This window comes from Anas platyrhynchos, chromosome 33, assembly GCF_047663525.1.
Source record: "Anas platyrhynchos isolate ZD024472 breed Pekin duck chromosome 33, IASCAAS_PekinDuck_T2T, whole genome shotgun sequence".
Classification (NCBI taxonomy): domain Eukaryota; kingdom Metazoa; phylum Chordata; class Aves; order Anseriformes; family Anatidae; genus Anas; species Anas platyrhynchos.
The window spans coordinates 4,630,238-4,658,163 of record NC_092618.1 but is presented as its reverse complement, the minus strand read 5'-3'; the positions used below and the strand labels follow the sequence as shown (position 1 = coordinate 4,658,163).

At 60.9% G+C, this 27,926-nt stretch overlaps 1 protein-coding gene across 1 annotated transcript; it reads right to left on the bottom strand.

Annotated features, from left to right (window-relative positions):
- Positions 1-51: 51 nt before the first annotated feature.
- On the bottom strand, positions 52-27,926 carry SPTBN4 (spectrin beta, non-erythrocytic 4). Its single transcript, XM_072029931.1, is given in 35 exon segments — positions 52-273; positions 275-334; positions 1,891-1,933; positions 2,043-2,216; positions 2,946-3,232; positions 3,312-3,381; positions 4,039-4,439; positions 6,102-6,298; positions 6,404-6,488; positions 6,574-6,712; positions 7,330-7,955; positions 8,873-9,077; positions 9,277-9,407; positions 9,498-9,776; positions 9,883-9,972; positions 10,744-10,968; positions 14,386-14,649; positions 16,716-16,856; positions 19,349-19,439; positions 19,671-19,873; positions 20,622-21,378; positions 22,225-22,362; positions 22,441-23,311; positions 23,573-23,723; positions 23,802-24,104; positions 24,687-24,845; positions 24,927-25,044; positions 25,132-25,319; positions 26,034-26,146; positions 26,573-26,688; positions 26,809-26,889; positions 26,974-27,065; positions 27,149-27,322; positions 27,536-27,687; positions 27,798-27,926. Coding segments are annotated over 35 exon segments (7,329 nt in total). The 5' UTR covers positions 27,916-27,926; the 3' UTR covers positions 52-186.

Here is a 27,926-nt window from a genome sequence, read left to right as displayed (position 1 = left end):
AGACCCCCGGAAGGGTGGGGGGGGGGCGAGGGGGGGCCCCCCCGGCCCATGGCCTCGCCCCTCCCCAAATTATTTGGGGGGGGAGGGGTTGAAAAAATTAAAGGGGGGGGGGGGGGGAGCAGAGCGAGGGGGGGTCCTTCCGCCTCACCCCTCCCGCCACACTGGGAAGCGGCAGGGGCGGCGACGTCACTTCCGGCGGCGCTCCGCCCCCTCCCGCCGCGGCCCCCCCTCGTCGGTTGATGACGTAGTGGTGGGCGGGGCCGCGGCGCGCGCAAATCTCCGCGTGCTCCCGCGCGCTGGCCGCCAGGGCGCGCAGCCAGGCGCGCATCTCCTCCTATTGGGGAGGGGGTCCGGGGGGGGCGTTGGGGGGGTGAAAGCCGCGAGGAAATGAGAAAAAAAGCAATAGGAAAAAGGGAAAGTAAAAGCGGGGTTGAAAATGGGGGGTGGGGGGGAAAAAAAGGGGGAAAAAAGAAAAAATAACCGAAAAAAAGGGGGGAAAAAACGGGGGGGGGAGTGTATTTAAAAATGCAAAACAAAAAAAAAAAAAAGGAAAAAATAGCAAAATAAAATCAAAAAGAGCAGCAAAATAACAAAATCGAGAAAAACACGATAAAAAATGGAAGAAATGAAAAAAAAGTAAAAAAAAAAAAATCCCACAAAAAAGTAAATCAAAAACACACACACACACAAAAAAATATAAGAAAGGCAAAAATAACCACAGAAATACAAGAAAGGCAAAAATAACCACAAAGCCATGAAAAAGCAAAAGAAAACACAAAATATGTAACTAAAATTCAACCCCCCCACATCCCACCCTTAAAAAGAAATGAAACCCCCGAAAATTGACTCAATTTGATCCCCCCCATAATGTACCTAAATCCCCCAAATCCCCCTAATTACCTCTTAAGCCCCAATGACCCCCTCAAATGCTAATTAAAGAAAAATAAAGGAAAAGACTCCAAACCCACATAATTATCCCTTGAAATCCCAAATCCCAAATAAATCCCTAACCTAAACAATAATTAAATCCCTAAATTAAATCCCTAAATAAATTCGTTAATAATTATTAAATCAGTAAAAATGAAAAAAAATTGAAGACCCCAAACCTCCAAAATTACCCCCCCAAAACTGCCAGAAATAATAATAAAAAACCAACAGAAAGTCTCCAAATCTCTCAAAAATTCCATCCAAACCTTCTTCAAACCCCACAGAAACCCTCAAACCACCAAAAATAATTACATATATTAAAAAAAGGCAGCCAAACCACTGTAATTACCCCACATATTACAAAGAAAGCCCCAACCCCCCCCCAAATAATTATAAATAACCAAATCAACAAAAACAACAGACTCGAAAGCCACTGAAATTACCCCCCAATCCGAAAGAAACCCCTAAACCTCCAAAAATAATAATTATAAAAAATACAAATGAATAATAAACAGACTCTAAAAACACTGAAATTACCCCCCAAATCCCAAAGAAACCCCCAAACCTCCAAATATAGTTAGAAAAAAAAAAAAAAAAAAAACACAAATATTTAAAAACCACAAAGACTCCCAAACCACTGAAATTAGCCCCAAAATAACCCCCAAACCCCAAAGAACCTCCCAAAACTCCAACAAATAATAGTAATTAAAAAAGACAACCAAAATAAGACCCAAAAGCCCCCAATTCCCCCAAATCCCCCCTAAACTCTCCCCCTATTCCAATCTGCCCAAACCGCAATGGAGCTCCCAAGCTGTCCAAAAACATCAATAAACGTCCCCCCAAACAACCCCAAAACCCCACAAAAGACCCCAACCCCCCCAATCTCACCATAACCCCACGCAATCTCCCCCAAAACCCCCCAAATCTCCCCCCAACCTCCCCGCCCCAACTCCTCGGGCCTACCTCATCCTTGGCCTGCAGCAGGAACTCGCTACCGTCACCAGTCCTACGGGGGGCAACAGGGGGGGCTTCAACACCCACCCCCCCCTACACCCCCTGACCCCAAGACTCCCATCGTTGCCCCCCCACACCCCGAAGCCCCCCCTGACACCCACCGCAGCTTGAAGACGTTCTTCTTCTTCTTGTAGTCGGCGGCCACCTCGCTGATGGCCTGGTGGAGGCTGAGGGGGGGCTCGCCCCCATGGGTGCTGCCGCTCGCCGGGCCCTTGGCGTCCTTGTAGAAGGCCAGGTCGCCCTTGCTCAGCACGCAGTAGAGGTTCACCCAGGACCTGGGGGGGCAGAGGGGGGCTGTGGTGGGACCCCAGGGGTGGGGGAGGCTTTGGGGGGCAAGGGGAGGCCCAAGCCATTGATGGGTGGTTGAATGGTGGGGGTCTTGGTTCATTGGTGCGCAACCAAGTTGTGGAGTTTTGTTGGTGGTGAGCACCCAAATTGTGGACTTTTGTTGTTGGTGAGCACTCAAATTGTGGAGTTTTGTCATGGGTGGGCAACCAAATTGTGGAACTTCTCCTCCGTTGATGGGCAACCAAATTGTGGAGCTCCATCATGGTTGGGGACCCGAATTATGGAGTTTCGTTGTTGACGGGCACCCGAATTGTGGAGTTTCATCATTGATGGGCACCCAAATCATGGAGCTTCATTGTTGATGGGCATCCAAATTGTGGAATTTCATTGTTGATGGGCACCCAAACTGTGGAGCTCCTTCACCATTGATCAGCACCCAAATTATGGAGTTTCATCGTTGATGGGCAACCAAATTGTGGAACCCTTCCACCATCGATGGGCACCAAAATTGTAGAGCTTCTCTATCGATGGACACCCAAATCCTGGAGCTTCTCCTCCATCAACAGGCCCCAAATCACAGTGCTCCCTCCCCAAAGACGGGCCCCCAAATGATCGTGACGCCTCCCCATTGGTGGTCCCTGAGCGCTGATGGATCCCCTCCACTGTTGGACCCCCAAACCGTTGAGACCCCCCCTTCCACGCCCAACCCCACTGACCTGTTGGACGCCTTCTTGTTGGGCCCGTCCAACTCGTGCTTGCGGAAGAGGAACCCCTCGTGCTGCACCGTGTGGCTGGGGGGCGGTGGAGGGGGGGCACTGCTCTGGGCGGGGGCCGACCTCGACCTCCGGGCCTCCCCCGGCCCCCCCTGGCCGGGCTCCTTGGGCCGGGGGCGCCGACGGGGTTTGGGGCGGTCGCGAGCACGGGGCCGGTCTGGTCGTGGGGTCCTCTCCGGTAGGGCCTCGACGCCGTTGGGGAGGCGGCCAGGGGACTCGCGGTCCCGGGGCTGGGGGACACACACAGAGGTCAGGGGGGATTCGGGGGGGTCATTGAGGCTGGGGGACGTGAGGATGGGCGGTGCTCACCAGTGCTGGGGAGGGGACGGTGGCTTCCTTCTCCTGGAGCTGCTCCACGATGTCAGCCAGGGTGGCTTTGCTGGTGGGGAGAGGGGACGGGGGGTGCTTGTCCCTGTCCCTGTCCCTGTCCCTGTCCCTGTCCCTGTCCCTGTCCCTGTCCCATCCCCATCCCTTCCCAATCCCAATCCCCATCCCCATCCCCATCCCAATGACATCCCATCCCAAACTCCATTCCAATCCCATCCCCATTCCCATCCCAATCTTCATCCCATCCCATCCCTTCCCAATCCCAATCCCCATCCCCATCCCAATGACATCCAATCCCAAACTCCATTCCAATCCCATCCCAATCTTCATCCCATCCCATCCCATCCCAAAATCCCTCCCCATCCCCATCCCCATCCCCATCCCCATCCCCATCCCCATCCCCATCCCCATCCCCATCCCCATCCCCATCCCCATCCCAATCACATCCCATCCCAAACTCCATTCCAATCCCATCCCCATTCCCATCCCAATCTTCATCCCATCCCATCCCATCCCATCCCATCCCAAAATCCATCCCCATCCCCATCCCCATCCCCATCCCAATTTCCATCCCATCCCAATCTCCATCCCCCCCTCCATCCCCATCCCCATCTCCATCCCCTTCCCCATCCCAATCCCATCCCATCCAGTCCCCAATCCCATCCCCACCCCAATCCCAATCCCACCCCAATCCCCATCCCACACCCACCCGTGCCGAGGCCCCTCCTGCTCGCTGGACTCCTGCCTCTCCATCCTCCGCTCCCTCCTCTCCCTCCGCCGCTCCAGCAGCCCCGTCTTCCCCTCCCCGACGTCCCCCCCGCCACTGTCACCCTTGGGTGCCACCGGCGCCTCGGTGGTGACGGCGGCGGGGGTGGCGGGGGTGGTGTCCCCGTCCCCGTCCCCCTCCCGCACCCGGTCCAGCTTGGGCTGGAGCCTCTCGGGACGCAGCTCCTGCCGCACGTAGGCAACGCGGGGCTCCGGCCGGGCGCGGGGGGTTTCGGGGCGTTCATCCCCCCCGGGGCGCGAGGGCGCTGGGGGTTCTCCCAAAAATTTGCGCCCCAAAAGCGGCGTGGCCGGCTGCTTGCTCTGCTCCGCTTTCAGCTTCTCCAGCTGTGGAGGGGAAGGGGGGTGAGATGGGGCATTTATGGGGGATCCCGATGCCTTGGGGGTCTCCTTGATTTGGGCTTCTCCATGCCCTCGGGGTCTCCATGCATTGAGGACCTCCACGATTTCGGATTCTCCATAATTTAGGATTCCCCATGATTTGGGATTCTCCATGCATTGAGGTTCTCCACAATTTAGGATTCCCCATGCTTTGGGGTGCTCCATGCATTGAGGTTCTCCATAATTTAGGATTCTCCATAATTTAGGATTCCCCATAAGTTGGGGTTCTCCATAATTTGGGATTCCCCATGCTTTGGGGTTCTCCATGCATTGAGGTTCTCCATAATTTAGGATTCTCCATAATTTAGGATTCCCCATGATTTGGGGCTCTCCATAATTTGGGATTCCCCATGCTTTGGGGTTCTCCATGCATTGAGGTTCTCCACAATTTAGGATTCCCCATGCTTTGGGGTGCTCCATGCATTGAGGTTCTCCATAATTTAGGATTCTCCATAATTTAGGATTCCCCATAAGTTGGGGTTCTCCATAATTTGGGATTCCCCATGCTTTGGGGTTCTCCATGCATTGAGGTTCTCCATAATTTAGGATTCTCCATAATTTAGGATTCCCCATGATTTGGGGCTCTCCATAATTTGGGATTCCCCATGCTTTGGGATTCTCCATGCATTGAGGTTCTCCACAATTTAGGATTCCCCATGCTTTGGGGTGCTCCATGCATTGAGGTTCTCCATAATTTAGGATTCTCCATAATTTAGGATTCCCCATAAGTTGGGGTTCTCCATAATTTGGGATTCCCCATGCTTTGGGGTGCTCCATGCATTGAGGTTCTCCATAATTTAGGATTCTCCATAATTTAGGATTCCCCATGATTTGGGGCTCTCCATAATTTGGGATTCCCCATGCTTTGGGGTTCTCCATGCATTGAGGTTCTCCATAATTTAGGATTCCCCATGACTTGGGGTTCTCCATAATTTGGGATTCCCCATGCTTTGGGGTTCTCCATGCATTGAGGTTCTCCATAATTTAGGATTCCCCATGACTTGGGGTTCTCCATAATTTGGGATTCCCCATACTTTGTGGTTCTCCATGCATTGAGGTTCTCCATAATTTAGGATTCTCCATAATTTAGGATTCCCCATGACTTGGTGTTCTCCATAATTTAGGATTCTCCATAATTTAGGATTCCCCATGCCTTGGTGTTCTCCATAATTTAGGGTTTTCCATAATTTAGGATTCCCCATGCTTTGGGGTTTTCCATGATTTAGGATTCTCCATAATTTAGGATTCCCCATGCTTTAGGGTTTTCCATAATTTAGGATTCCCCATGCTTTGGGGTTTTCCATAATTTAGGATTCCCCATGCTTTGGGGCTCTCCATAATTTAGGGTTCCCAATGACTTGGTGTTCACCATGTGTTGAATTCTCCATCATTTAGGCTTCCCTGTGATTTGGGGTTCTCCATAATTCAGGATTCCCCATAATTTCGTATTCCCCGTAATTTCGGATTCCCCATAACTTCAGATTCCCCACGCCTTGGTGTCCACCACGCATTGAGGTTCTCCACGCCTTCGGGTTCTCCTTCCTACGGGGTTCCCGGCTGCCGGTGCCCCCGGGGGGCTGCCCCCCAGCCGAGGCGGGGGTCCCGTACCGTGGTGAGGCGGCGCAGGGAGCTGAAGCGCTCCTCCCAGGCAGCGGCCGCCTTGCGGAAGGCTTCGTGGCGCCGGATCAGCTGCTCCACCTCGTCCACGCTGCTGCCCAGCTCCTGGCTCTTCAGCAGCGGCTCCTGCGCCGTCAGCCACGCGTCGGCCACCACCGCCTCCTGGGCGAACTGGTGGACCTCCAGCACTGCGGGACGGACGGGTGGGTGGGTGGGTGGACGGGAGGACGGGAGCGCCCCGGTTCCCCGTCCCCCCAAGCCTCCGGGGACATCCGAGCCCGTCCCGCGCTCACTTTGCTGCAACCACTCCCAGTGCTTGTCCCACTTCTCCGCCAGCTCCTTCTTCTTCGCCAGCAGCTTCTCCGCCAGGGCTTTGATCTGCAGGAAAACGGGGGGGAGGGACCCGACGTGAGCCGGGACCCCCCCCGCCGATGCCGCCGATGCCCCGCAGCGCTCCCAGCACCTCGTCGGCCGCGGGGCTCTTGGCGAGGATGAGGGTCTTGCCCAGCTCCAGGCAGGCGGCGATGCTCTTGCTGCGGGCTTCCATCTCGCTCTTCAAGCCCTGGTGGAAGTTCATCAGCACCTCCACCGAGGAGACGTCCCTGCGGGGGCAGGGGGGGACACGGGTTGTGGCACCGAGGCGGGGGGACACGTGGGGAGGGAGGTCGGGAGCTTGGAGGGGGCGTTGGGGTCTTCGGTGGCGTGGATGGGGCAGGACACGAGGCCTTGGGATGGGACAAGACACAGGGCATTGGGATGGGCACGGATCCTCAGCTCCATGGATGGGGACAAAATTTGGGTCCTTGGGACGGGGACAAAATGGGATGGGGCCAAAATGTGAGTGCTTGGGATGGGAACAAGTTGGGATGGGGACAAAATTTGGGTCCTTGGGATGGGGACAAAATGGTATGGGGACAAAATGTGAGTGCTTGAGATGGGAACAAGTTGGGATGGGGACAAAATGTGGGTCTTTGGGATGGGGACAAGTTGGGATGGGGACAAAATTTGGGTCCTTGGGATGGGGACAAATTGGGATGGGGACAAAATTTGGGCCACTGGGATGGGGACAAATTGGGATGGGGCCCCAACTTGGGTCCTTGGGACGGGGACAACGCACAGCCCTGTGGCTGGACCAGACCAGGGCTCCTGGTGCTGATCCCTCTCCCGTGTCCCTGTCCCCACGGGGGGCGGGGGGGGGTGGCGAGGACCCCCCCCAAACCTGGGCTTCTCCCCGGCGCCGATCTGGCAGAGCACGCCATCCATCCAGGACACCAGGTCGCGCACGGTGCCGGCGAAGCGGACGCGGTCGGCGGCGCTGGCCACGTGCAGCCGGCACTCCTCGCAGGCACCCAGCAGCTCCTTCCAGGCGCTCAGCACCTCCTGCTCCCGGCTGGCGATGGCCTCGGCGTTGTCCCCGGCGTAGACGGTCCTGAGCTGTGCCGCCCCCTCCTGCAGCTGCCGGATTTGGCCCACCAGCACCTCCACGTCGTGCTCGAAGGCGCTCAGCGCCCGCTGCAAGGCCCCGGCCGAGGCTCGCGGCGCGTCCTTGGGCGCCAGCTCGGGGAGGCGGCGCCGCTTCTCCTCGATCTGCCCCAGCAGCTCCTTGCAGTCGCTGAAGAACTTGTGGAGCTCGTGGGAGGCGGCCAGGAGCTGCGCCCGCGTCTCCATCAGCTCCAGGAGGTCGGCCCAGGCCTCGTTGACGCCGTCCTTCCACTCGGCGATGGTGGCGGCGTCGGCGTGGCCGTAGTCGATCAGCTCGTCCACCATCTGGTTGACGGCCGAGATGCGCTCCTGCCCCACGCTGCCCGTCTCGCTGGCGAACTCCAGGAACTTCTCCTGCAGCAGCTGGAGGGGGGGGAGGACACGGGACGGCAGGATGGGGGTCAGGGAGGCGATGGGGACGGGGGACGGCACCGCGGCTTGGGGCTGGGGTTGCGGTGCGTGGAGCAGGAATGACGCCAGGAGCACCAGAATGGGATGGGGACGGCCCCAGGACACCCGGGATGGAGCAGGAAGAACCCCAGGACCCCCAGGATGGGACAAGGACAGCCCCAGGACCCCCAGTATGGAGGAGCCATGATCCCCAGGACCCCCAGCACTGCCCAGAGACAACCCCAGGACTCCCAGTACAGGGCAGTGATGATGCCCAGGACCCCCAGCATGGCACAAGAACAACCCCAGGACCCCCAGCATGGAGCAGGAACAGTGTCAGGACCCCCAGGATGGGACAAGGACACCCCCAGGTCCCCCAGAATGAGACAAGAACACCCCCAGCACCCCCAGTATGGAGGAGCAGTGATCCCCAGGACCCCCAGGATGGAGCAGGGATAAATCCAGGACCCCCAGCACTGCACAAGGACAACCCCAAGACCCCCAGCATGGAGCAGGAAGAACCCCAGGACCCCCAGTAAAGGGCAGTGATGATGCCCAGGACCCCCAGCATGGCACAGGAACAGCCCCAGGACCCCCAGGATGGGACAAGGACACCCCCAGGTCCCCCAGAATGAGACAAGAACACCCCCAGCACCCCCAGCATGGAGGAGCAGTGATCCCCAGGACCCCCAGGATGGAGCAGGGATAAATCCAGGACCCCCAGCACTGCACAAAGACAACCCCAGGACCCCCAGCATGGAGCAGGGATCAATCCAGGACCCCCAGCACCGCACAAAGACAACCCCAGGAACCCCAGCACGGAGCAGGAGCGGCGCCGGGCCCCCCGAGGATGGAACCAGGCCACCCCCAGCCCCCTGCCCCCCGCTCACCGTGACGTGCTCGTAGTCCTGCCCCAGCTCGGGCGAGCCGGCCACCACCTCCTTCTCGGCGATCCAGTGCTCCAGCTCACCCACCTCGCGGCCGAGCTGGTAGAGCCAATACTGCTGCTCCAGCTTGCCCTTGCGCTCCTCCACCAGCTCCTTCAGAGACACGTACAGCCGGTCAACCTGCGACTGCCGCCGGCTCACCTGCTCGCTGGGCACGGACGGGGAGGGGGGACGGGGTGGGGGGACGGGGGGGAAGGTTGAGGTTGGAGGGGGGGGACACAGAGCGCCCGGTGAGCACCCGGCCCCCCCCCCGGCTGCAGGCTTTGCGGGGGGGTTGCGGTGGGTCGGGGGGGTTTGGGGGGGGGGGTTTGGGGGAGGGGGGGGTTTGGGGGGGGTCCTGCGCCCACCTCTGGGGGTGCCCCATCTCCAGCAGGGCTCGGCACTGGCGCGAGAGCTGGGCGATGCTCTCCTCGTAGTTCTCCACCGTCTGCTCCGTCTGCAGGTGCTTCTTCAGCAGCTGCAGGGTGCTCTGCTCATCCTTGGGCACGGACACGGGGGGGGGGGAGGGAAATTAGCCTCGGGGAGGGGGTCTCCGACCCCAACCCCCCCCCCATTTTTCCGCCGCCACCTTGCCCTTCTCCTCGCTCATCAGCAGCAGCTCCTGCTCGCCCAGCCACGACTCCACCTCGGCCACGTCGAAGTAGTACTGCTCCAGCTGGAAGGCGGCGTCCAGCGCCTGCTGCCGCCGCTCCGCCTGCTCCTGCAGCTCCCCCCAGGCCCCCCCCAGGCGCTCCAGCAGCCTCCGCACCCCCTCGGCCTCGGGGCTCTTGATGGAGGCCACGGCGGCCGCGCGCTCCAGCACCTCCTCCACGCGGGGACGGTGAACCTGGATCTCCCGGCGGAGGTTCTGGGGTTTGGGGGGGGGGGAAGAGGGTGAAGAAAAGGGAGAGGTGATGGGGTGGACCCCCCCTCAATGATGGTGGGACCCCCCCTGGCCTCGCTGCTGGCCTCACCTGGTTCTTTTTGATGAGCTGCTGCACGCTCTGCAGGTTGGTGCCCAGGTCCTGCTGCGTGGCCAGGGGCAGGCGGTCCTGGACCCAGAGCTGGGGGGCGGCGGGGGGGGACCGGCTCCTGTGCTGGTCCTGTACCCGTCCTGCTCCAGCCCCATCCCAATCCCCACCCCAATTCCAATCCCATCCCATCCCCATGCCCACCCCAGTTCCACCCCCATCCCCATCCCATCCCAATCCCATCCTATTCCCACCCCAATCCCATCCCCTCCTCATCCCAATCCCACCCCACCCCAATCCCAATCCTACCCCAATCCCATCCCATTCCATCCTCATCCCCATCCCTATCCCAATCCCATCCCCACCCCCACCCCAATCCCAATCCCAATCCCAATCCCAATCCCAATCCCAATCCCATTCCAATCCCAATCCCCTCCTCACCCCAATCCCACTCCATCCCACCCCAGTCCCACCCCAATCCCAATCCCAATCCCAATCCCAATCCCATCTCCACCACCACCCCAATCCCAATCCTAATCCCACCCCAATCCCACACCCATCCCATCCTCATCCCCATCCCTATCCCAATGCCATCCCCACCCCCACCCCAATCCCATCCCAATCCCATCCCCATCCCACCCCCACCCCAATCCCACCCCACCGTAATCCCAATCACTCCCCAATCCCACCCCATCCCATCTCCATCCCCATCCCACCCCAATCCCATCCCCAATCCATTCCCACCCCAATCGGAATCCCATCCCCATCCCCCTCCCTACCCCACCCCCACCCCAATCCCAACCCCATTCCTCCCCAATCCCAATCCCAATCCCAATCCCAATCCCAATCCCACCCCGTACTCACCACCTCGTCCTCCAGCTCGTGGCTGACCTGGTGCACCTCCTTGGCGGCCAGCAGGATCCTGCGGCGCTCCTTGAGGGGCTCGATCAGGCGGACGATTCGGGTGCCCACCGCGCTCTGCCGCTCGCCCACCGCCTCCGCACCGGGGGCCTCAGGGGGCAGCGCGGCCGCCTGCGCCTGCAGCTCGCCCACCTCCTTGCACCACTCCTCCACCTGCGTCTCCATCGTCTGCGGGGCGGCGGCGGGACCGTGGGCACCGGGGACGCGCCGGCACCGTGGCACTGGCAGCTCCGGGCAGCCTCGGCCGTGACTCAGCACCTGGCCGGGCTGCAGCAGGGCTGGGAGGGGGCTGCGGGGGCGCTGAGCTGGGTGCAAGGGTCCTGAGCTGGGTGCAGGGGTGCTGAGACCCTGCTGCAAAGAGGCTGAGACCCTACTGCAGGGGTGCTGAGCTGGGTGCAGGGGTGTTAGGATTGGTGCAAGGGTGCTGAGACCCTGCTGCAAAGATGCTGGGACCTTACTGCAGGGGTGCTGAGCTCGGTGCAATGGTGCTGAGCTGGGTGCAAGGGTGCTGAGCTCCGTGCAGGGTTGCTCAGCTTGGTGCAGGGGTGTTAAGACTGCTGCAAGGGTGCTGAAACCCTGCTGCAATGGTGCTGAGCTGGGTGCAAGGGTGCTGAGCTCAGTGCAGTTATGCTGAGTGTGGTGCAGGGGTGCTGAGACCCTATTGCAATGGGGCTGAGCTTGGTGCAAGGGTGCTGAGACCCTATTGCAACAGGGCTGAGAGCTTGCTGCAATGGTGCTGAGCTCAGTGCAATGGTGCTGAGCTGGGTGCAAGGGTGCTGAACTTGGTATAAAGGTGCTGAGCGTGGTGCAGGGGTGCTGAGACCCTATTGCAATGGGGCCGAGCTTGGTGCAAGGGTGCTGAGACCCTATTGCAACAGGGCTGAGAGCTCACTGCAATGGTGCTGAGTTCACTGCAGTTATGCTGAACTCAGTGCAATGGTGCTGAGACCCTATAGCAATGGGGCTGAGACCGTGCTGCAATGGTGCTGAATGCATTGCAATGGTGCTGAGCTCGGTGCAAGGGTGCTAAGACCCTATTGCAACAGGGCTGAGAGCTCGCTGCAGTGGTGCTGAAACCCTGCTGCAAAGATGCTGAGACCCGATTGCAATGGGGCTGAGCTCGGTGCAATGTTGCAGAGCTCGGTGCAATGGTGCTGAGACCCTATTGCAACAGGGCTGAGACCCTGCTGCAATGGTGCTGAGCTCAGTGCAATGGTGCTGAGCTCAGTGCAATGGTGTTGAGACCCTGCTGCAAAGATGCTGAGACCCTACTGCGATGGTGCTGAGACCCTACAGCAATGGGGCTGAGCCCCTGCTGCAGTGGTGCTGAGCTCCTCGTGCACGCGGTGCTGGGCGCCCATTGCAACCGGTGCTGCAACCAGCTGCAACCCCCTCCAACCCCCCAAATCCTCCCAATCCCCCTCCAACCCCCCAAATGCCCCCAAACCCCAACGCCGTGACCCCAAACCCCCCTACATTCCCCCCAGCACCCCCAGGACTCCCCCCACCCACCCAGAACCTCACACACACATCCCAATACCCCCCAAACCCCATTCCAAGCCCCCCAACCCTCCCCAAACCCCAACCCCATGACCCCAAATCCCCCTCCCTTGACCCTAAATATCCTCCAAACCCTCCTTTGATGACCCCAAACCCCCCTCCGACACCACCAAAACACCAAAACCCCAATCCAATGACCCCAAATCCCCCTCCCTTGACCCCAAATATCCCACAACCCCCCCTCCAATGACCCCAACCCCCCCTACACCCCTCCAACCCCACAACCCTCACACAGAACCCCCCTATACCCCCAAACACCACCCAAAACCCCCTTTCAACAACCTCTCCAATGCCCCCAAACCCCGGCCCAATGACCCCAAATCCCCCCAAACTCCCCTCCCTTGACCCCAAATATCCCCTGAACCTCCTTCCAATGACCCCAAATCCCAATCCAATGACCCCAATACTCCCCCTACATCCCCTCCAATGACTCCAAACCCCCATCCAATGATCCCCAGACCCCCCAAACCCCCAATCCAATGACCCCAAACCTTCCTCCACTGACCCTAAACCCCAATCCAGTGACCCCAAACCCCCATCCGATGACCCCAAACCCCCATCCAGTGACCCCAAACCCCCCTCCAACACCCCCAAACCCCTTTCCAATGACCCCAACCCCCCCAAAATGCCCTCCAGCAACCCCAAATGCCCCTCCAACACCCCCAAACCCCCCACCCTTGACCCCAGTCCCCCCAAACCCCAATCCAATAACCCCAAACTCCCTCCAACCCTCCCAAACCCCAATCCAATGACCCCAAAGCCCAATCCAATGACTACAAACCCCCCTCTAGTGACCCTAAATGCCCTTCCAATGCCCCCAACCTCCCTCCAACACCCCCAAAACCCCCCTCCAATGACCCCAACCTCCCCAAACCCCAATCAAGTGACCCCAACCCCCCCTCCAGTGACCTCAAATGCCCCTCCAATGACCCCAAACCCTCCTCCAATGACCTCAACCCCTCTCCAACACCCTCAGCCCCCCCTCCAATGACCCCAAGCCCCCCTTCAGTGACCCCAAATGCCCCTCCAACACCCCCAAGCTCCCCTCCAATGATCCCAACCTCCCCAAACCCCTCTCCAATGCCCCCAAACCCCCCTCCAACGCCCCCAAACTTCCCTCCAATGACCCCAACCCCCCACCTCCAACATTCCCAAACCCCCTCCAATGACCCCAACCCCCCCTCCAACGCCCCCAAACCCCCCTCCAAGGCCCCCAAATCCCCCTCCAACACCCCCAACCCCTCCTCCAATGCCCCCAAACCCACCTCCAACCCCCCCAAATCCCAATCCAATGACCCCAAACCCTCTCCAACGCACCCAAACCCCCCTCCAACGCCCGCAAACCCCAATCCAACGTCCCCAAACCCCCCTCCAAGGCCCCCAAACCCCCCTCCAACACCCCCAACCCCTCCTCCAATGCCCCCAAACCCACCTCCAACCCCCCCAAACCCCAATCCAATGACCCCAAACCCCCTCCAACGCCCCCAAACCCCAATCCAACGTCCCCAAACCCCACTCCAATGCCCCCAAACCCCCCTCCAACACCCCCAACCCCTCCTCCAATGCCCCCAAACCCACCTCCAACCCCCCCAAACCCCAATCCAATGCCCCCAAACCCCCTCCAACCCCCCAAACCCCCTGCAACAACCCCAACCTCCCCAAACCCTCCTCCAATGCCCCCAACCCCACTCCAACGCCCCCAACCCCTCCTCCAATGACCCCAAGCCCCCCTTCAGTGACCCCAAATGCCCCTCCTACACCCCCAAATGCCCCTCCAATGATCCCAACCCCCCCAATCCCCAATCCAATGACCCCAAACCCCAATCCAGTGACCCCAACCCCCCTCCAATGCCCCCACCCCCCCCCAACGCCCCCAAACCCCCCTCCAATGCCCCCAAACCCCCTCCAACGCCCCCCAACGCCCCCCAAACCCCCCTCCAGTGACCCCAAACCCCCCTCCAACCCCCTCCATCCCCCCCCACGACACCCCCTTTCCTCCCCCCTCCCCCCTCCCCAACCCTTTACCTGCAGCCTTCGGAGCTGGGTGCCGATGGCGGCGCTGGGCTGGGCCCCCCCGGCCGCCCGCAGCTGCTCCTCCAGGCGGGCCAGGCGCTGGTCGAGCTCGGCGTAGCCGCGCTGCAGCCGCTCGGCCGCCCCCGCCGCCCGCAGCCGCTGCCCCCGCGCCTGGGCCGCGCTCTCCAGCTCCTGCCAGCGCTGCCGCACCGCTGCCAACTGCGGGGCCACGGCCCCCGCCAGTGCCGGCTTGGCCTGCAGGAGCTGCTGGCCTTCCTGGGGACGGGGGGGGGACAGGGGGACGTGGATGGGGATGGGGACATGGGGACAGGGATGGGGACAGGGGGACGTGGATGGGGATGTGGGGAGGTGGGGATATGGGGATGGGGACAGGGATGGGGACAGGGGGACAGGGGGACATGGATGGGGACAGGGGGATGGGGATGGGGACATGGGGACAGGGATGTGGGGACAGGGATGGGGACAGGGGGACGTGGATGGGGACATGGGGATGGGGATGTGGGGACAGGGATGGGGACAGGGGGACGTGGGGATGGGGATGTGGGGGTGCAGGGATATGGGGACGGGGACATGGGGACAGGGGGACGTGGGTGGGGACATGGGGATGGGGATGGGGACGGGGGATATGGATGGGGATGGGAGGCACGGACAGGGACAGGGGGACAGGGGGATGTGGGGACATGGGGACAGGAGGTGTGGGGTCGTGGATGGGGACATGGGGATGGGGGGATGTGGGGACACGGGGACGTGGATGGGGCCAGGGGGACGTGGGGATGGGGAGAGGAGGAGGGGGGGGACATGGATGTGGACGGGGGGGACATGGGGACAGGGATGGGGGACAGGGGGACGTGGAGGGGGTCAGGAGAATATGGGGGGGGACAAGGGGACAGCGATGGGGGGACACGGGGAGGGGGGACAGGGATGGGGACAAGGGGACAGACACGGGGACCACAGCGCTCAAGGACCTTGCTAAGCCGGGGGGGGGGGGTCCCTAACCCCCACCCGGGGCATCCCCGTGTCCCCCCCACCCCCCCAATGTCCCCCTGTGTGTGTGTGTGTCCTACGGTGTCCCCAACGTGTCCCCCCCCCCCCAAAAATGTCCCCAGCTCACGAGTGGCTGCGGCGGCTGCGGCGATTTGGGGCCGGGTGCAGCCGTGCGAGAGGGGAGCGCAGGCGGGGGGGGGCGAGGGGGGGGGACGTGTAAAGGGGGGGGGGGACATGGGACATGTGCCGGGGGGGGGGGGGGCACGCACGCGCACACACACGTGTGCCCGGAGGGGAGGGGGCAAGGATGGGGGGGGGCAAGGATGGGGACCCCCATTTGGGGGGGCAATAAGGGGGGGGGCAATAAAGGGGGGGTAATAAGGGGGTTAAATAAATGGGAGGGCAATTAAGGAGGGCAATAAAGGGGGGGGCAATAAAGGGGGTAAAATAAAGGGGGGCAATAAGGGGGGGCAGTGTGGGGGGTGAAGGTTTTGGGGGGTGCAATTTTTTGGGGGGGTACAGTTTGGGGGTGCATTTTTTGGGGGTGCAGTTTTTTGGGGGGCAGTGGGGGGGTGTATAAATTTTTTGGGGGGGTATTTAGATTTTGGGGGGGCACCCGGGGAGATGCATTTTCGGGGGGGGAGGTGTGCGGCTGGGGGGGCACGCATGCAACAAGGGGGGGGTGCAGGAAAAGGGGGTGCAGCGAAGGGGGGGGGCGATCAGGATGGGGGCAGTGGGGGGGGTATTTTTTTTTTGGGGGGGGGCTGCCATGAAGGATGCAATGGGAAATGCTGGGGGGGGGCGTGTGGGGAGGGTGGGATGGGGGGGCAAAATGGGGGGGGTGCAGGGGGGTGAAATATGGGGGTGTAATGGGGAGGTGTAATGGGGGGGGTGCAGTGGGGGGGATGAAATGGGGGGGACTCAAAGGGGGGGTGAAATTGGGGGGGCTCAAAGGGGGGGGCTCAAAGGGGGAGAGGCAATGGGGGGGCTCAGAGGGGGGTTGTGCAATCGGGGGGGGGGTTGGTTGCAATGGGGGGGGGGGAGGCTCAACGAGGGGGGGGGGGGGCTCACTTGGCGGGGAGGGGGGGCTCATTGGGGTGAGGGGGGGGGGGGCTCGCACCAAGCAGGGGTCGCACCGAGGGGGGGGGGCTCCAGGAGCGCCGCATCCCCCCCCCCTAACCCCCCCCCCCCCCCCCATCCCCTCCAAAGCCCCCCGCCCCTTCACGCGGGGATGCAGCTGCGGCGGCGCAAGCTTGGATGCGGGGGGGGGGGGGGGGGGTTAGAAGCCCACCCCCCCCACCCCCCCCGGGGACCCCCCCCGAATTTTTTTTGGTTACCTCCTCGATGCGCTGCAGCCACTCCCGGTTCTGCGCCAGCTCGGCCATAAACGCCTGGTGCTGGAGCCAGCGCTTATGGGGTCGCTGCTCCGGGGCCGGATCCTGCGCCATCGCCACCTTCTCCCCGACCCAACCTTCCAGCTGCGGAGAGCTCGGGGGGTCGCCGAGGGTCCCCCGAAATCGGGGAGCCCCCCCCCGTTTTCCTTCTGGCCCCCCCCCCCCAGCCCAATTGTCGGTACCTGCGCGGTTGCATGGGGCGCGATGCCGCAGAGCCCTGCAGCAGCCGGGCGGAGCGCACGGGGCCGGATCCCAGCCTCCTGCCAACCCCCCCCCCCCACCCCCCCACCCCGGGGCCCGAAAAAAGGGGGGGAGCCCCCCCGCGGAGGGGTTGGGCACCCCGAAAATGGGGTAGGGCGACCCGAAAATAAGGGTCAGGGGAGATGGGAGTGGGGTTGCGGCATGCCAAGAAGGGGATGGAGCCCGGCAAAAAGGGGGTGCAGCAGCCGAAAATATGATGGAGCGCATCGGAATGAGGATGGAACACCCCAAAATAGGAGGCAGCAGTCAAAATGGAAGGCGCAGCGCCCGAAAAATGGGATGCAGCACCCCAAAGACAGGATGAAGCACCCAAGAATAAGATGCAGCCCACCAAAATTAGGATGCAGCACCCCAAAAACTGGATGCAGCACTCAAAAAATAAGATGCAGCACCCAAAAAATAGGCTGCAGCACCCCAAAAATAGGTTGCAGTGCATCAAAATGAGGGTGAAGCACCCCAAAAATAGGATGTGCCCCCCCAAAATAGGATGCAGTCGTCCAAAAAGAGGATGCAGCACCCAAAAATAGGATTTGTTCCCCCTAAAATAGGATGCAGCACCCCAAAATAAGATTAAGTCCCCCCCCAAATAGGATGCAGCACCCCAAAAACTGGATGCAGCACTCAAAAAAAAAGATGCAGCACCCAAAAAATAGGCTGCAGCACCCCAAAAATAGGCTGCAGTGCATCAAAATGAGGGTGAAGCACCCCAAAAATAGGGTGTGCCCCCCCAAAATAGGATGCAGTCGTCCAAAGAGGATGCAGCACCCAAAAATAGGATTTGTTCCCCCTAAAATAGGATGCAGCACCCCAAAATAGGATTAAGTCCCCCCCCAAATAGGATGAAGCACCCCAAAAAACAAGATGCAGCAGTCAAAAAATTAGGTGCAGTGCCCAAAAAACTGGGTGAAGCACCCCAAAAATAGGATGCAGCCCATCAAAATGAGGATGAAGCTCCTCAAAAATAGGATGTGGCCCCCCAAAATAGGATGCAGTCTTCCAAAAAGAGGAGGCAGCACCCGAAAATAGGATTTGTCCCCCCCAAAATAGGATGCAGCACCCCAAAAGCAAGTTGCAGCTCTCAAAATATAAGACACAGCACCCCAAAAATAGGCTGCAGCCCATCAAAATGAGGATGAAGCACCCCAAAAATAGGATGTGCCCCCCCAAAATAGGATGTGGTCTTCCAAAAAGAAGATGCAGTACCCAAAAATAGGATTTGGTCCCCCCAAAAACAGGATGAAGCCCCCCAAAAACAGGATGAAGCACCCCAAAAACAAGATGTAGCAGTCAAAATATAAGGTGCAGTGCCCAAAAACCAGGGTGAAGCACCCCAAAAATAGGATGTGCCCCCCCCCAAAATAGGATGCAGTCTTCCAAAAAGAGGATGCAGTGCCCGAAAATAGGATTTGGTTCCCCTAAAAATAAGATGCAGCACCCCAAAAATAGGATGCAGCCCACCAAAATTAGGATGAAGTACCCCCAAAATAGGATGTGGCTCCCCCAAATAGGATGCAGTCTTCCAAAAAGAGGATGCAGTACCCAAAAATAGGATTCAGTCCCCCCAAAAATAGGATGCAGCACCCCAAAACCAAGATGCTGCACTCAAAAAATAAGATGCAGCAACCCCAAAAATAGGATACAGACCATCAAAAAATAGGAGGTAGCACCCCAAAGATAAGATGCAGCACCCAAAAAACACGACGCAGCATCCCAGAAATAGGATGTGGCCCCCAAAAGTAGGGATTCAGCCCCACAAAATAAGATGCAGTACCAAAAAATAGGATGTGCCTCCCCAAAATAGGATACGGTACCCCAAAAAGAGGATGCAACCTGCTAAGATTAGGATGCCGCACCCCCAAAATAGGATATAGCCCCCCAGATTGGATACGGCATCCCAAAATAGGATATAGAGCCCCAAAAGAGGATACAGTCCCCCCAGAATAGGATGCAGCGCCCCCCAAATAACATGTAGCCCCACAAAAACAGCACATAGCCCCCCAAAATGATACAGACCCCACAATAAGATATAGCACCCCCAAAATAGAATTCAGCCCCCTAAAATGGGACACCTCCCCCCAAATTAGGATCCAGACCCCTAAAATAGCACACAGCCCCCCCAAAAATAGCACACAGCCCCCCCAAAAACAGTGCCCCCCTGCCCCACGGGCCACCAGCCCTGTGGCATGGGGAGGGGGACACATCCTGGTCCCCCTGTGCCCCCCCAAGCAGCCGGTGGGGACCGCCCCAGTGTGAATTTTTTTTTGGGGAACCCCCAGCGTGGACTTTTTTTTTTGGGGGGGGGTCTCGGCCCCTACCTCATGGCAGTCCTGCAGGAACTGCTGCAGCTCCAGGTGGTCCTGCAGGCGCTGCATCCACTCCTGCGCCAGCTCGGCGTTGCGGTGGCTCCTGGGGGGGGCCAGGGGGTGGGGAGGGCTCGCATCAACCCCCCCACCCCTCCTTTAAACCTCCAGCCCCCCCCTCAACCACAACAACCCCCCCCCCAGTGTCCGTCATTCCCCCAAAACGCCGCTGTGACCCGAAGGGAAACTGAGGCACGGGGCGGTGGAGGCCCACCAGGATGCACCCGTCAATTGGGGGGGGGGACGTTGTCACCACGGGGGGTGGGGGGGCGCCTACTTGGTGCGGAGGGAGTCCATGGCCTCCGCCACGCGGGCGCTGTAGAGGTTGCCCTGGCGCTGGAGGCTCTCGCCAGCCTGCAGGGCCAGCTGGACCTTGTGGAGGCCGAGCTCCATGGAGGTGCTGAAGTCCCGGTGCTTCTTGATGGCGTTGGTCACGGCCTCCACCGTGTCCGGCAGCTCGGCGTGGGCCAGCGTGGACTCCTGGGGTGGGGGGGGGGGGGGGGGGTAGGAGATGGCCTGGTGTCGCCTGCAGGGCTGCTGCGGCCTCCCCGTGGAGGCCACCAGGCCCTTCTCCTCCCAGTCTTCCCCATGGAGGCCATGGAGGCCATGGAGGCCACCAAGTCCATCTCCTCCCGGCCTTCCTCATGAAGGCCGCCACGTCCTTCTCCTTCCAGCCTTCCCCACTCTCCGTCCTCCCCATGGAGGCCACCAAGCCCTTCTCCTTCTCCTCTCAGCCTTCCCCACTCCCCATCCTCCCCGTGGAGGCCACCAAACCCACCTTCTCCTTCTCCTCCCGGCCTTCCCCATGGAGGCCACCAAGCCCTTCTCCTCCCAGAGTTTCAAATGGAGGCCACCACGTCCATCTCCTCCCAGCCTTCCTCACAGAGGCCACTAAGGCCTTCTTCATGGAGGCCACCAAGCCCTTCTCCTCCCAGCCTTCCCCATGAAGGCCGCCACGTCCTTCTCCTTCCAGACTTCCCCAGTCTCCATCCTCCCTATGGAGGCCACCAAGCCCTTCTTTCAGCCTTCCCCATGGAGGCCACCAAGCCCTTCTCCTTCTCCTCTCAGCCTTCCCCAGCCTCCTTCCTCCCTGCGGAGGCCACCGAGCCCTTCTCCTTCCAGACCTCTCCACTCTCCATCCTCCCCCTGGAGGCCACCAAGCCCTTCTTCCCCTCCCATCCTCTCCCCCACGTTGGGGCTGTGATGGCCCTGAGGAGGCGAGGCCAACCTGGTTGTAGAGGCTGGCCTCGCACTGCTTGACGTCGCGGAGGAAGAGGTGGAAGACGTGCGCCTGCACCAGCACCTCCCGGCGAGCCTCCCAGCTCTGCAGCAGCTTCCCCCAGCCCGCGTCCAGCTTCTGCAGCCACTGCTGGAGCGAGAGGTAGGGGACCTCGGCCTCCTCCAGCACCAGGAGGTCGCTGGCCGCCTGGATCTTGGTGTAGTCCTCCTCGTAGCCGTTGATCTCCTCCTTGAGCGCCGCGTGTTGGTTCAGCAGCCTCTCCGCCTCAGCCAAGCTGCCCGGCACCTCCTCGTTGGCCACCGCCGCTTGGGTCTTCACCAACCACCCCAAGAAGTTGTCCAGGTCCTGGATGAACTGCTGCAAGCGCCCGGCGACGCTGAGCGAGTCCTCGCAGCCCTGCAGCGCCCGCTTCAGGGCCTCCCACTCCTCGCTGATCTCCTCGAAGGGCAGCAGGACCTCCATGGCCCGCCCCGGGTGGTCCGCAGCCAAGGCTTCGCCCTCGCGCTGCAGCTCCACCAGCCTGGGCTCCAGCACCACCAGCGCGGCCTCCATGGTGGAGAGGCGCCGCTGCAAGGCCAGCACGCCGCCCAGGTCGCCACCGCCTGACTGCGTGGCCTCGATGGCTTTGCGCTTCTCCCGCACCTGCGCCTTCATCTCGGCGCACTCCAGCAGGTAGTTCTGGATCTTCAGCACCGAGCTGAGCTGCCCCTTCTTGTGCTCCACCAGCTCCACCACCCGGTTCCACCTGGGGATGGGGACAAGCAGGGGATGGAGCCCTGCGGAGGCTCTGCCTCCACGAGGAGGCCTGGCCTCAGCATGGCCAACCCTTGCGGTGGGCTCGGTGCATTGTGTTGGAGGGCACGATCCCACAGGGACATCCCACCGGGCTGGGAGCACTGGTTGGTGGTTGGACCTGATGATCTAGAAGGTCTTCTCCAACCAAAATGAATTTATCACTGGGCATGGCCAAGCCGTGTGGTGAGCTTGGTGTGTTGCGTTGCAGAGTTGGACCCCATGGGGATGTCCCACCAAGCTGGGAGCACCGGTTGCTTGGCCATTGAAGTCTTCTCCCATCTAAATCAATCTAGACTTGGCCACTGCCAACCTTGGGATGGGCTTGGTCATTGAGTTGGAGGGCAGGATCACATGGGGACATCCCACCAAGCTGGGAGCAATGGTTGGCAGTTGGACTTGACCCCTGGGGTCTTCTCCAGCCAAAATCAATCCATCATTGTGCATCACTGACCATTGGGATGGACTTGGCGCACTGCACCAGAGAGCAAGACCCCATGGGGACATCCTACCAGGCTGGGAACACTGGTTGATGGTTGGACTTTGCCATTGGGGTCTTCTCCAACCAAAAGGAATCTACCCTTGGCCATCACCAACCCTTGTGGTGGGCTTGGTGCGTTGTGTTGAAGAGCTGGACCCCATGGGGACATCTCAACAAGCTGGGAGCATTGGTTGATGGTTGGGCTTGACCACTGGGGTCTTCTCCAACCAAAATCAATCTACCCTAGTGGCCATCACTAACCCTTGTGGTGTGCTTGGCCCCGTGCACCATCGAGCTGCCCCCTCCCCACGCCGATACCTGCTGTTGAGGTGGTCCTGGCAGGCACGGACCTCCTCCGAGCTGGGGTGGCCTCCTTCCACCAGCTGCTGCACCACCTGGTTGACGTCCAGGATGCGGCCCATCACGCTGTTCATCTCCTGGTCCAGGCTCTCAAACCTGCCCCGAGCAGGATGGGGACATCAGTGTCCCCGATGGACGGTGGCCACCGGGCGCCCGGTCCCCACCACCCCGCACCTGTGCTGCACCACCTCGACCTCGTCCAGCTCCTCCGGCACCTCCATCCTCTCCAACCACTGCTCCTTCTCGTCCACCCAGACCTCGCAGGCATGCACCTCGCTGAACATGCGGTAGACGGCCAGGGCGTCCTGCAGCCACTGCTGCCGCAGCACGGCCACCTCGGCCACCTCCCCGTAGAGCTGCTCCACCTCCACCACGCGGATCTGCACGTCCACCCCTTGGCGGTGCTCGGGCGCCAGCAGCGCCAGCTGCTTACGGAGGGCCACCACGGCCGCCCGGTGCTTCTCCACCTCCTCCACCACCGCCCGGTGCTTCCGCAGCAGCGCTTGGGTGGAGTAGTCGTCGTGGCCGAAGTCGTCGCTGGAGACGATGCGGTAGGTGTCCTGCAGCCAGGCCACCAGGTCGTCCGTCTCGGCGCTGAACTGGAAGAAGTTGAGGGCCTCCTGCAGCCGCTGCTGGTGCAGTCCCGTCACCTCCTCCAGCTTCTTCCAGCGCAGGCGGACTTCTCGGATCTTCTCCTGGATCCCGCCGGGGCTGAACCTCTTCTTGGCCAGGATCTGCTCGCCCCGCTTCATGGTCTGGTGCAGCAGCGCCCGCCGGCTGCCCAGCTCGCCCAGCATGCTCTTGTGCTTGGTGGTCAGCGTCAGCACGCTGCTCAGGTCCCGGCCGCACGTCTTGGCAGCCAGGATCTGCTCCTTCTCACGGATCCAAGCCTCGGCCTCCTCCATCTCCTGGAAGAAGGCCCAGAGCTGGCGTGAGTCCTCCAGCTCCTTGCGCCTCTTGGCCGCCATCTCCCCCAGCTCCTCCAGGCACGTCTGGACGTGGTTCACCCGGTTGCAGATGATCTGAGGGTCGCAGGGCTGGTAGCCTGGGGCAGGAGAAGATGACTTAGCAAGGAAGGTCCTGACCCCCGTGCTCAGCCCCTCTGGTGGCACCCAACCCGATGGCATCCATCCCGGTGGCACCAAGCTGGTGGAACCCAACCTGGGGGCAACCAGTGTGGTAGCACCTACCCTGTTGGCACCCAACCTAGTGACCTGGTGGCAACCAACCTGGTGACACCCAACCGGGTGGCACCCAACCTGGTGGCATCCAACCCGGTGGCCCCCACCCTGGTGGTCCCCGTTACCCTCCAGCTCCGAGAACTTGAGCGCGGTGGCATTGAGCGCCTGCACCCGCTCGGTCTGGGCAGAGATGTCAGCCTCCAGCAGCCCGTGCTTCTGCAGCAGGTCCTCCACCTCCAGCAGGTGCTTCCCCAAGTCCTTGGAGACCAGCAGTACCTGGGGAATGGTGGGTGAAGACAATGGGGTCCGGAGTTCGCGTCCTCCTCGGGGATGCCCAGCGTCCCCCGGCTCTACCTGCATCTCCTCCATCCAGTCGATCATGTAGACCATCTCCTGGAATATCTTCTGCAGGGCCAAGTTCTGCTCGAGGCGGGCACGGCGGGCGCGGACCAGCTCGGTCAGCAGCCCCCACTGCCGCAGGATGTTGTCCTTCTGCGCGCTGATGCGCTTGGTGTCGTAGTAGCCCTCGGACTCCATCTCCAGGGCCAGCTCCACCACCACCTGGATGCGCTCCTGGTAGGAGGAGATGTCGGCCTCGATGGCCTCGTGCTTCTTCATGGCTGCCTCCACCGCCGGCAGGTCGTAGCCGAAGTTGTCCTGGGGTGGGGGGAGATGTTGTAAGGAAGGTGGGCCCCCCACCTAGGAGAGATGGACCCCGTGGGGACGTCCCACCAAGCTGGAAGCACTGGTTAATGGTCGGACTTGACCACCAAGGTCTTCTACAACCAGTCTGATTGGGCATCACCAACCCTTGGGATGGGCTTGGTGCATTGCATTGAAGAGTTGAACCCCATGGGGACGTCCCACCAAGCTGGGAGCACTGGTAGATGGTAGAACCTGGTAACCTAGAAGGTCTTCTCCAACCAAAAGGAATCTATCCTTGGGCAATGTCAACTCTTGTGGTGGTCTTGGTGCACCACACTGGAGAGCAGAACCCCATGGGGATGTCCCAGCAAGCTGGGAACACCGGTTGCTGGTTGGACTTGGCCACTGGGGTCTTCTCCAACCAAAATCAATCCATGATTGGCCATCACCAACCCTTGGCATGACCTTGGCCCTCGGGGTGCCCACCAGGAACTCACTGACACCAGCCCCACCGTTCTCCCCAGGAACCCCAACCCCACCCAGCATCCAGAACCACGTCCCCCCTCCCCCCTGCCGAGCCCCCCACCCCCCCACCTGCGACACCAGCCGCTGGTTCTCGTTCAGCCACGTCTCCCGCATGGCCGCCTTGTGGTCGAAGCGTTGGGCCAGCAGCTCCAGCTTCTCCTGCCGGATCAGCTCGTTGCGCAGCGACACCTCCCGCTCGTGCTCTGCCTTCTCCAGGCAGCTCCAAGCCTACGAGGGGGGGGAGGTCGCAACAGGGTTTTGCCCCGAGGGTCTCCCTGGGGGCGCACCTCGCCCCCGTCCCACCAGCACCTTGTTGATGTCGGAAATGCTCTTGCCCTCGCTGGGGACGTAGAGCTTGCGGTTGGTGGCCCGCAGCTTGCTCTGGATGGTGAAGAGCAGCACCTCCAGGTTCCCCTTCTCCTGGAACCTTTCACAGGTTGGGCAACAGAAGGTGAGAATGTGCCCCCCCAAACCTTGTCCCCCCCAACCCTTACCCCCTCCCCGGGACCCTCACTTGACGGGTTTCTCCAGGGTGCAGAAGGCGGTGAAGGCCTGGAGCTGCTGCTGCACGCCGGTGAGGGAGTTGGCGAATTTCTGGTTGCTGATGATGGTGACGGTGTGCTGCACCCAGGCCAGCAGCTCGGCCGCCAGCGCCTCGTACCGCTCGATGATGGCCTCGATCTCCATGGCCTGATCCAGCACCTGGGCACGGGGGCGTGCACGGCTTGGAGGGGGCCTTCCCACAGACCCCCCCGAGGCAACCACGCATGGTGCAAGGGTGCACCTGTGGCACTCAAAAAGCCACACGTGGCACAGGGTCGCATTTTGCAGCCCCTCGAGCAACCATGCATAGTGCAAGGATGCATCCTGCAACCCTGAAGCAACTGTGCATGGTGCAAGGGCGCATCCTGCGACCCTCAAGCACAACTGGTGCAGGGTTGCATCTTGCAATCCAGAAGCAACTATGCATGGTGCAACGGTGCACCTGTGGGACTAAAAAAACCACACTTGTGGTGCAGGGGTGCATTTTGCAACCCCTCCAAGCAACCGTGCACAGTTTGGGGGTGCATCTCGCAGCCCCTTGAGCAACCATGAATGATGCAAGGATGCATCCTGCAAACCTGAAGCAATTGTGCATGGTGCAATGATGCACCTGTGGCCCTCAAGCAACCACACGTGGTGCAGGGGTGCATCCTGCAACCCTTCGAGGAACCATGCATGGTGCAAGGGTGCATCCTGCAACCCCCCGAGGAACCGTGCAAGGTTTGGGGTGCATCCCGTGGGACACCACCCAGCACCTGTTGGGCTGTGGCACCTCATGGAGCCACAGAGCCCCCCAGAGTACAGGAGGGGGCTCCCCGTGGGGTTGGGGGTCCAGCACCCCACGGAGTGATGCGGGGGCACCCCGACGCCCACCTTCCCAATGCGCTTCCCCTCCACGGCCAGCGCCTTCATCTTGGAGAAGTAGTGGTAGAAGGAGACCACGTAGGTGATGATGGACTTCTCATCGGGGTCCTCCATGTTGACATCTGCCGGGCAGCGAAGCGTCGGCCCCGAGCCTCCCTGCCCCCAAAATGCCCCCCTCGCCACCGTCCCCGTCCCCGGGCTGAAGAAGTCCTCAGGGGCAGCAAACGAAGCGGGGAGCAATTAACGAGGAGCGAGCGATGGGGTGAGGAGGATGGGTTGGATGAGATTCGGGTGGGTGGGTGGGTGGAGAAGACCTCGCACCCCACACGGATGGATGGATGGATGGATGGATGGATGGATGGATGGATGGATGGATGGATGGATGGATGGATGGATGGATGGATGGATGGAAGGACGGACGGACGTGTAGATGGATGGATGAAGAGATGGACAGGTAGATGGGTGGACAGATGGGTGGACGGACAGACAGACGGAGTCCCCCAGGAGCAGCAGGGACACGAGGACGTCCCGTCCCATCCTGTCCCTACCCTCGGGGTCCAGCAGCTTGCTGAGCCCCAGCTGCTGCTCGGCCGTGTTGAAGGCTTGCTGCAAGTTGTAGGTAGCGTTGGACTTGGTCAGCTTGTGGAAGTCAATGAGATCTGGCCTGCAGTCGGGACACAGCCACGCAGAGCCCAATTTTGGGGTGTCCTCCTCCCCCCCCCCCAAAAAAAAAACAACCACAAAACACCAACCCCACGGAGGAGCCCCAAACCCCGTGGCCAACCTGTGCTTGTGGATGAGCGCGTTGAAGGCCAGCCCGTCCCTCCAGCTGGTGGTGAAGTTCTGGATGTTCACCTCGGGGTACCTGCAGGTAGAAAGGGGAAGGTCACCCCTTTTTTTTGGGGGGGGGGAGGACCCATCCTGGCGTGAGGACGGTGCCACCACTCACCCTGCTGTCTTCATCTGGCACCAGAGCAGCAACGCGTCCTTGGCCGAGCGCGTCTCGCGGTTGTCCTCGGTCTTGATCTTGATCACCTGGATCTGGATGAAGCCGATGGGGCACTGCCACCGGGGCTGGGGACCCCGTCCCCAAATCCGAGGGACCCCTCCCCCGGCCGGCCCACCTGGAAGCGGAGGATGATGGTCCAGATGAGGCCGAGGGTCAGGCGGTGGTTGCCGTCCACGATGTCGTGCGAGCCCACGTTCTCCAGGTGCACGCGTTGCTCCTTGAGGAACTGCAGCGCCTTGTCCACGTTCTCCAGCGAGTGGATCCGCATCCGGCCCCGCGTCGGCTTGGGCTGACACCCCCAAAAAAAAAACAAGGAGGGGGGGGGGGGTCACAGCCCCTCAACACCCCGAATCTGCCCCCCCGAAAAACTGCTAAGCCTCCACCAAGAACCCTACGGAGATGGTTGGAGCCCCGCTTGGGTCTTGGGGCGATGGATGGGTTGGGAAGAATTGGGGGTGACTTTTCGGGCCGGGGGGGGCTCCGGGGGGACCCCGTTTCTCACCAGCTGCTCCCCGGAGAGCACCTCGAGGAGGCGGGTGAGGACGTAGCCGTCGCGGAGGTCGGCGTAGAGGTCCCCGACGCGGCACGAGGCGCGGGCGAGGTGCGCGTTGACCCACTTGGTGAAGGTCTTCTTCTGCACCGCGTCCCGCTCGTCTACCCAAATAGGGGGGGGGGGGGGGGGGAGGACACAAATAACCCGTCAGACCCTCCCCAATCCCACCAACCCCCCCTGGAGCACCCCTGGGTGCTGGGCAGGGTCCCACCAGCCAAGGCTTTGATGCGGGAGCACTCGAAGAGCTTGGCGGTGGCCGCGGGGTCGGGACCCTCCCAGGGGCCGTTGTTGTTCTGCGGCACCTCCATGGTGTCCACCTCGGTCGCCATCTGGGGGGGGG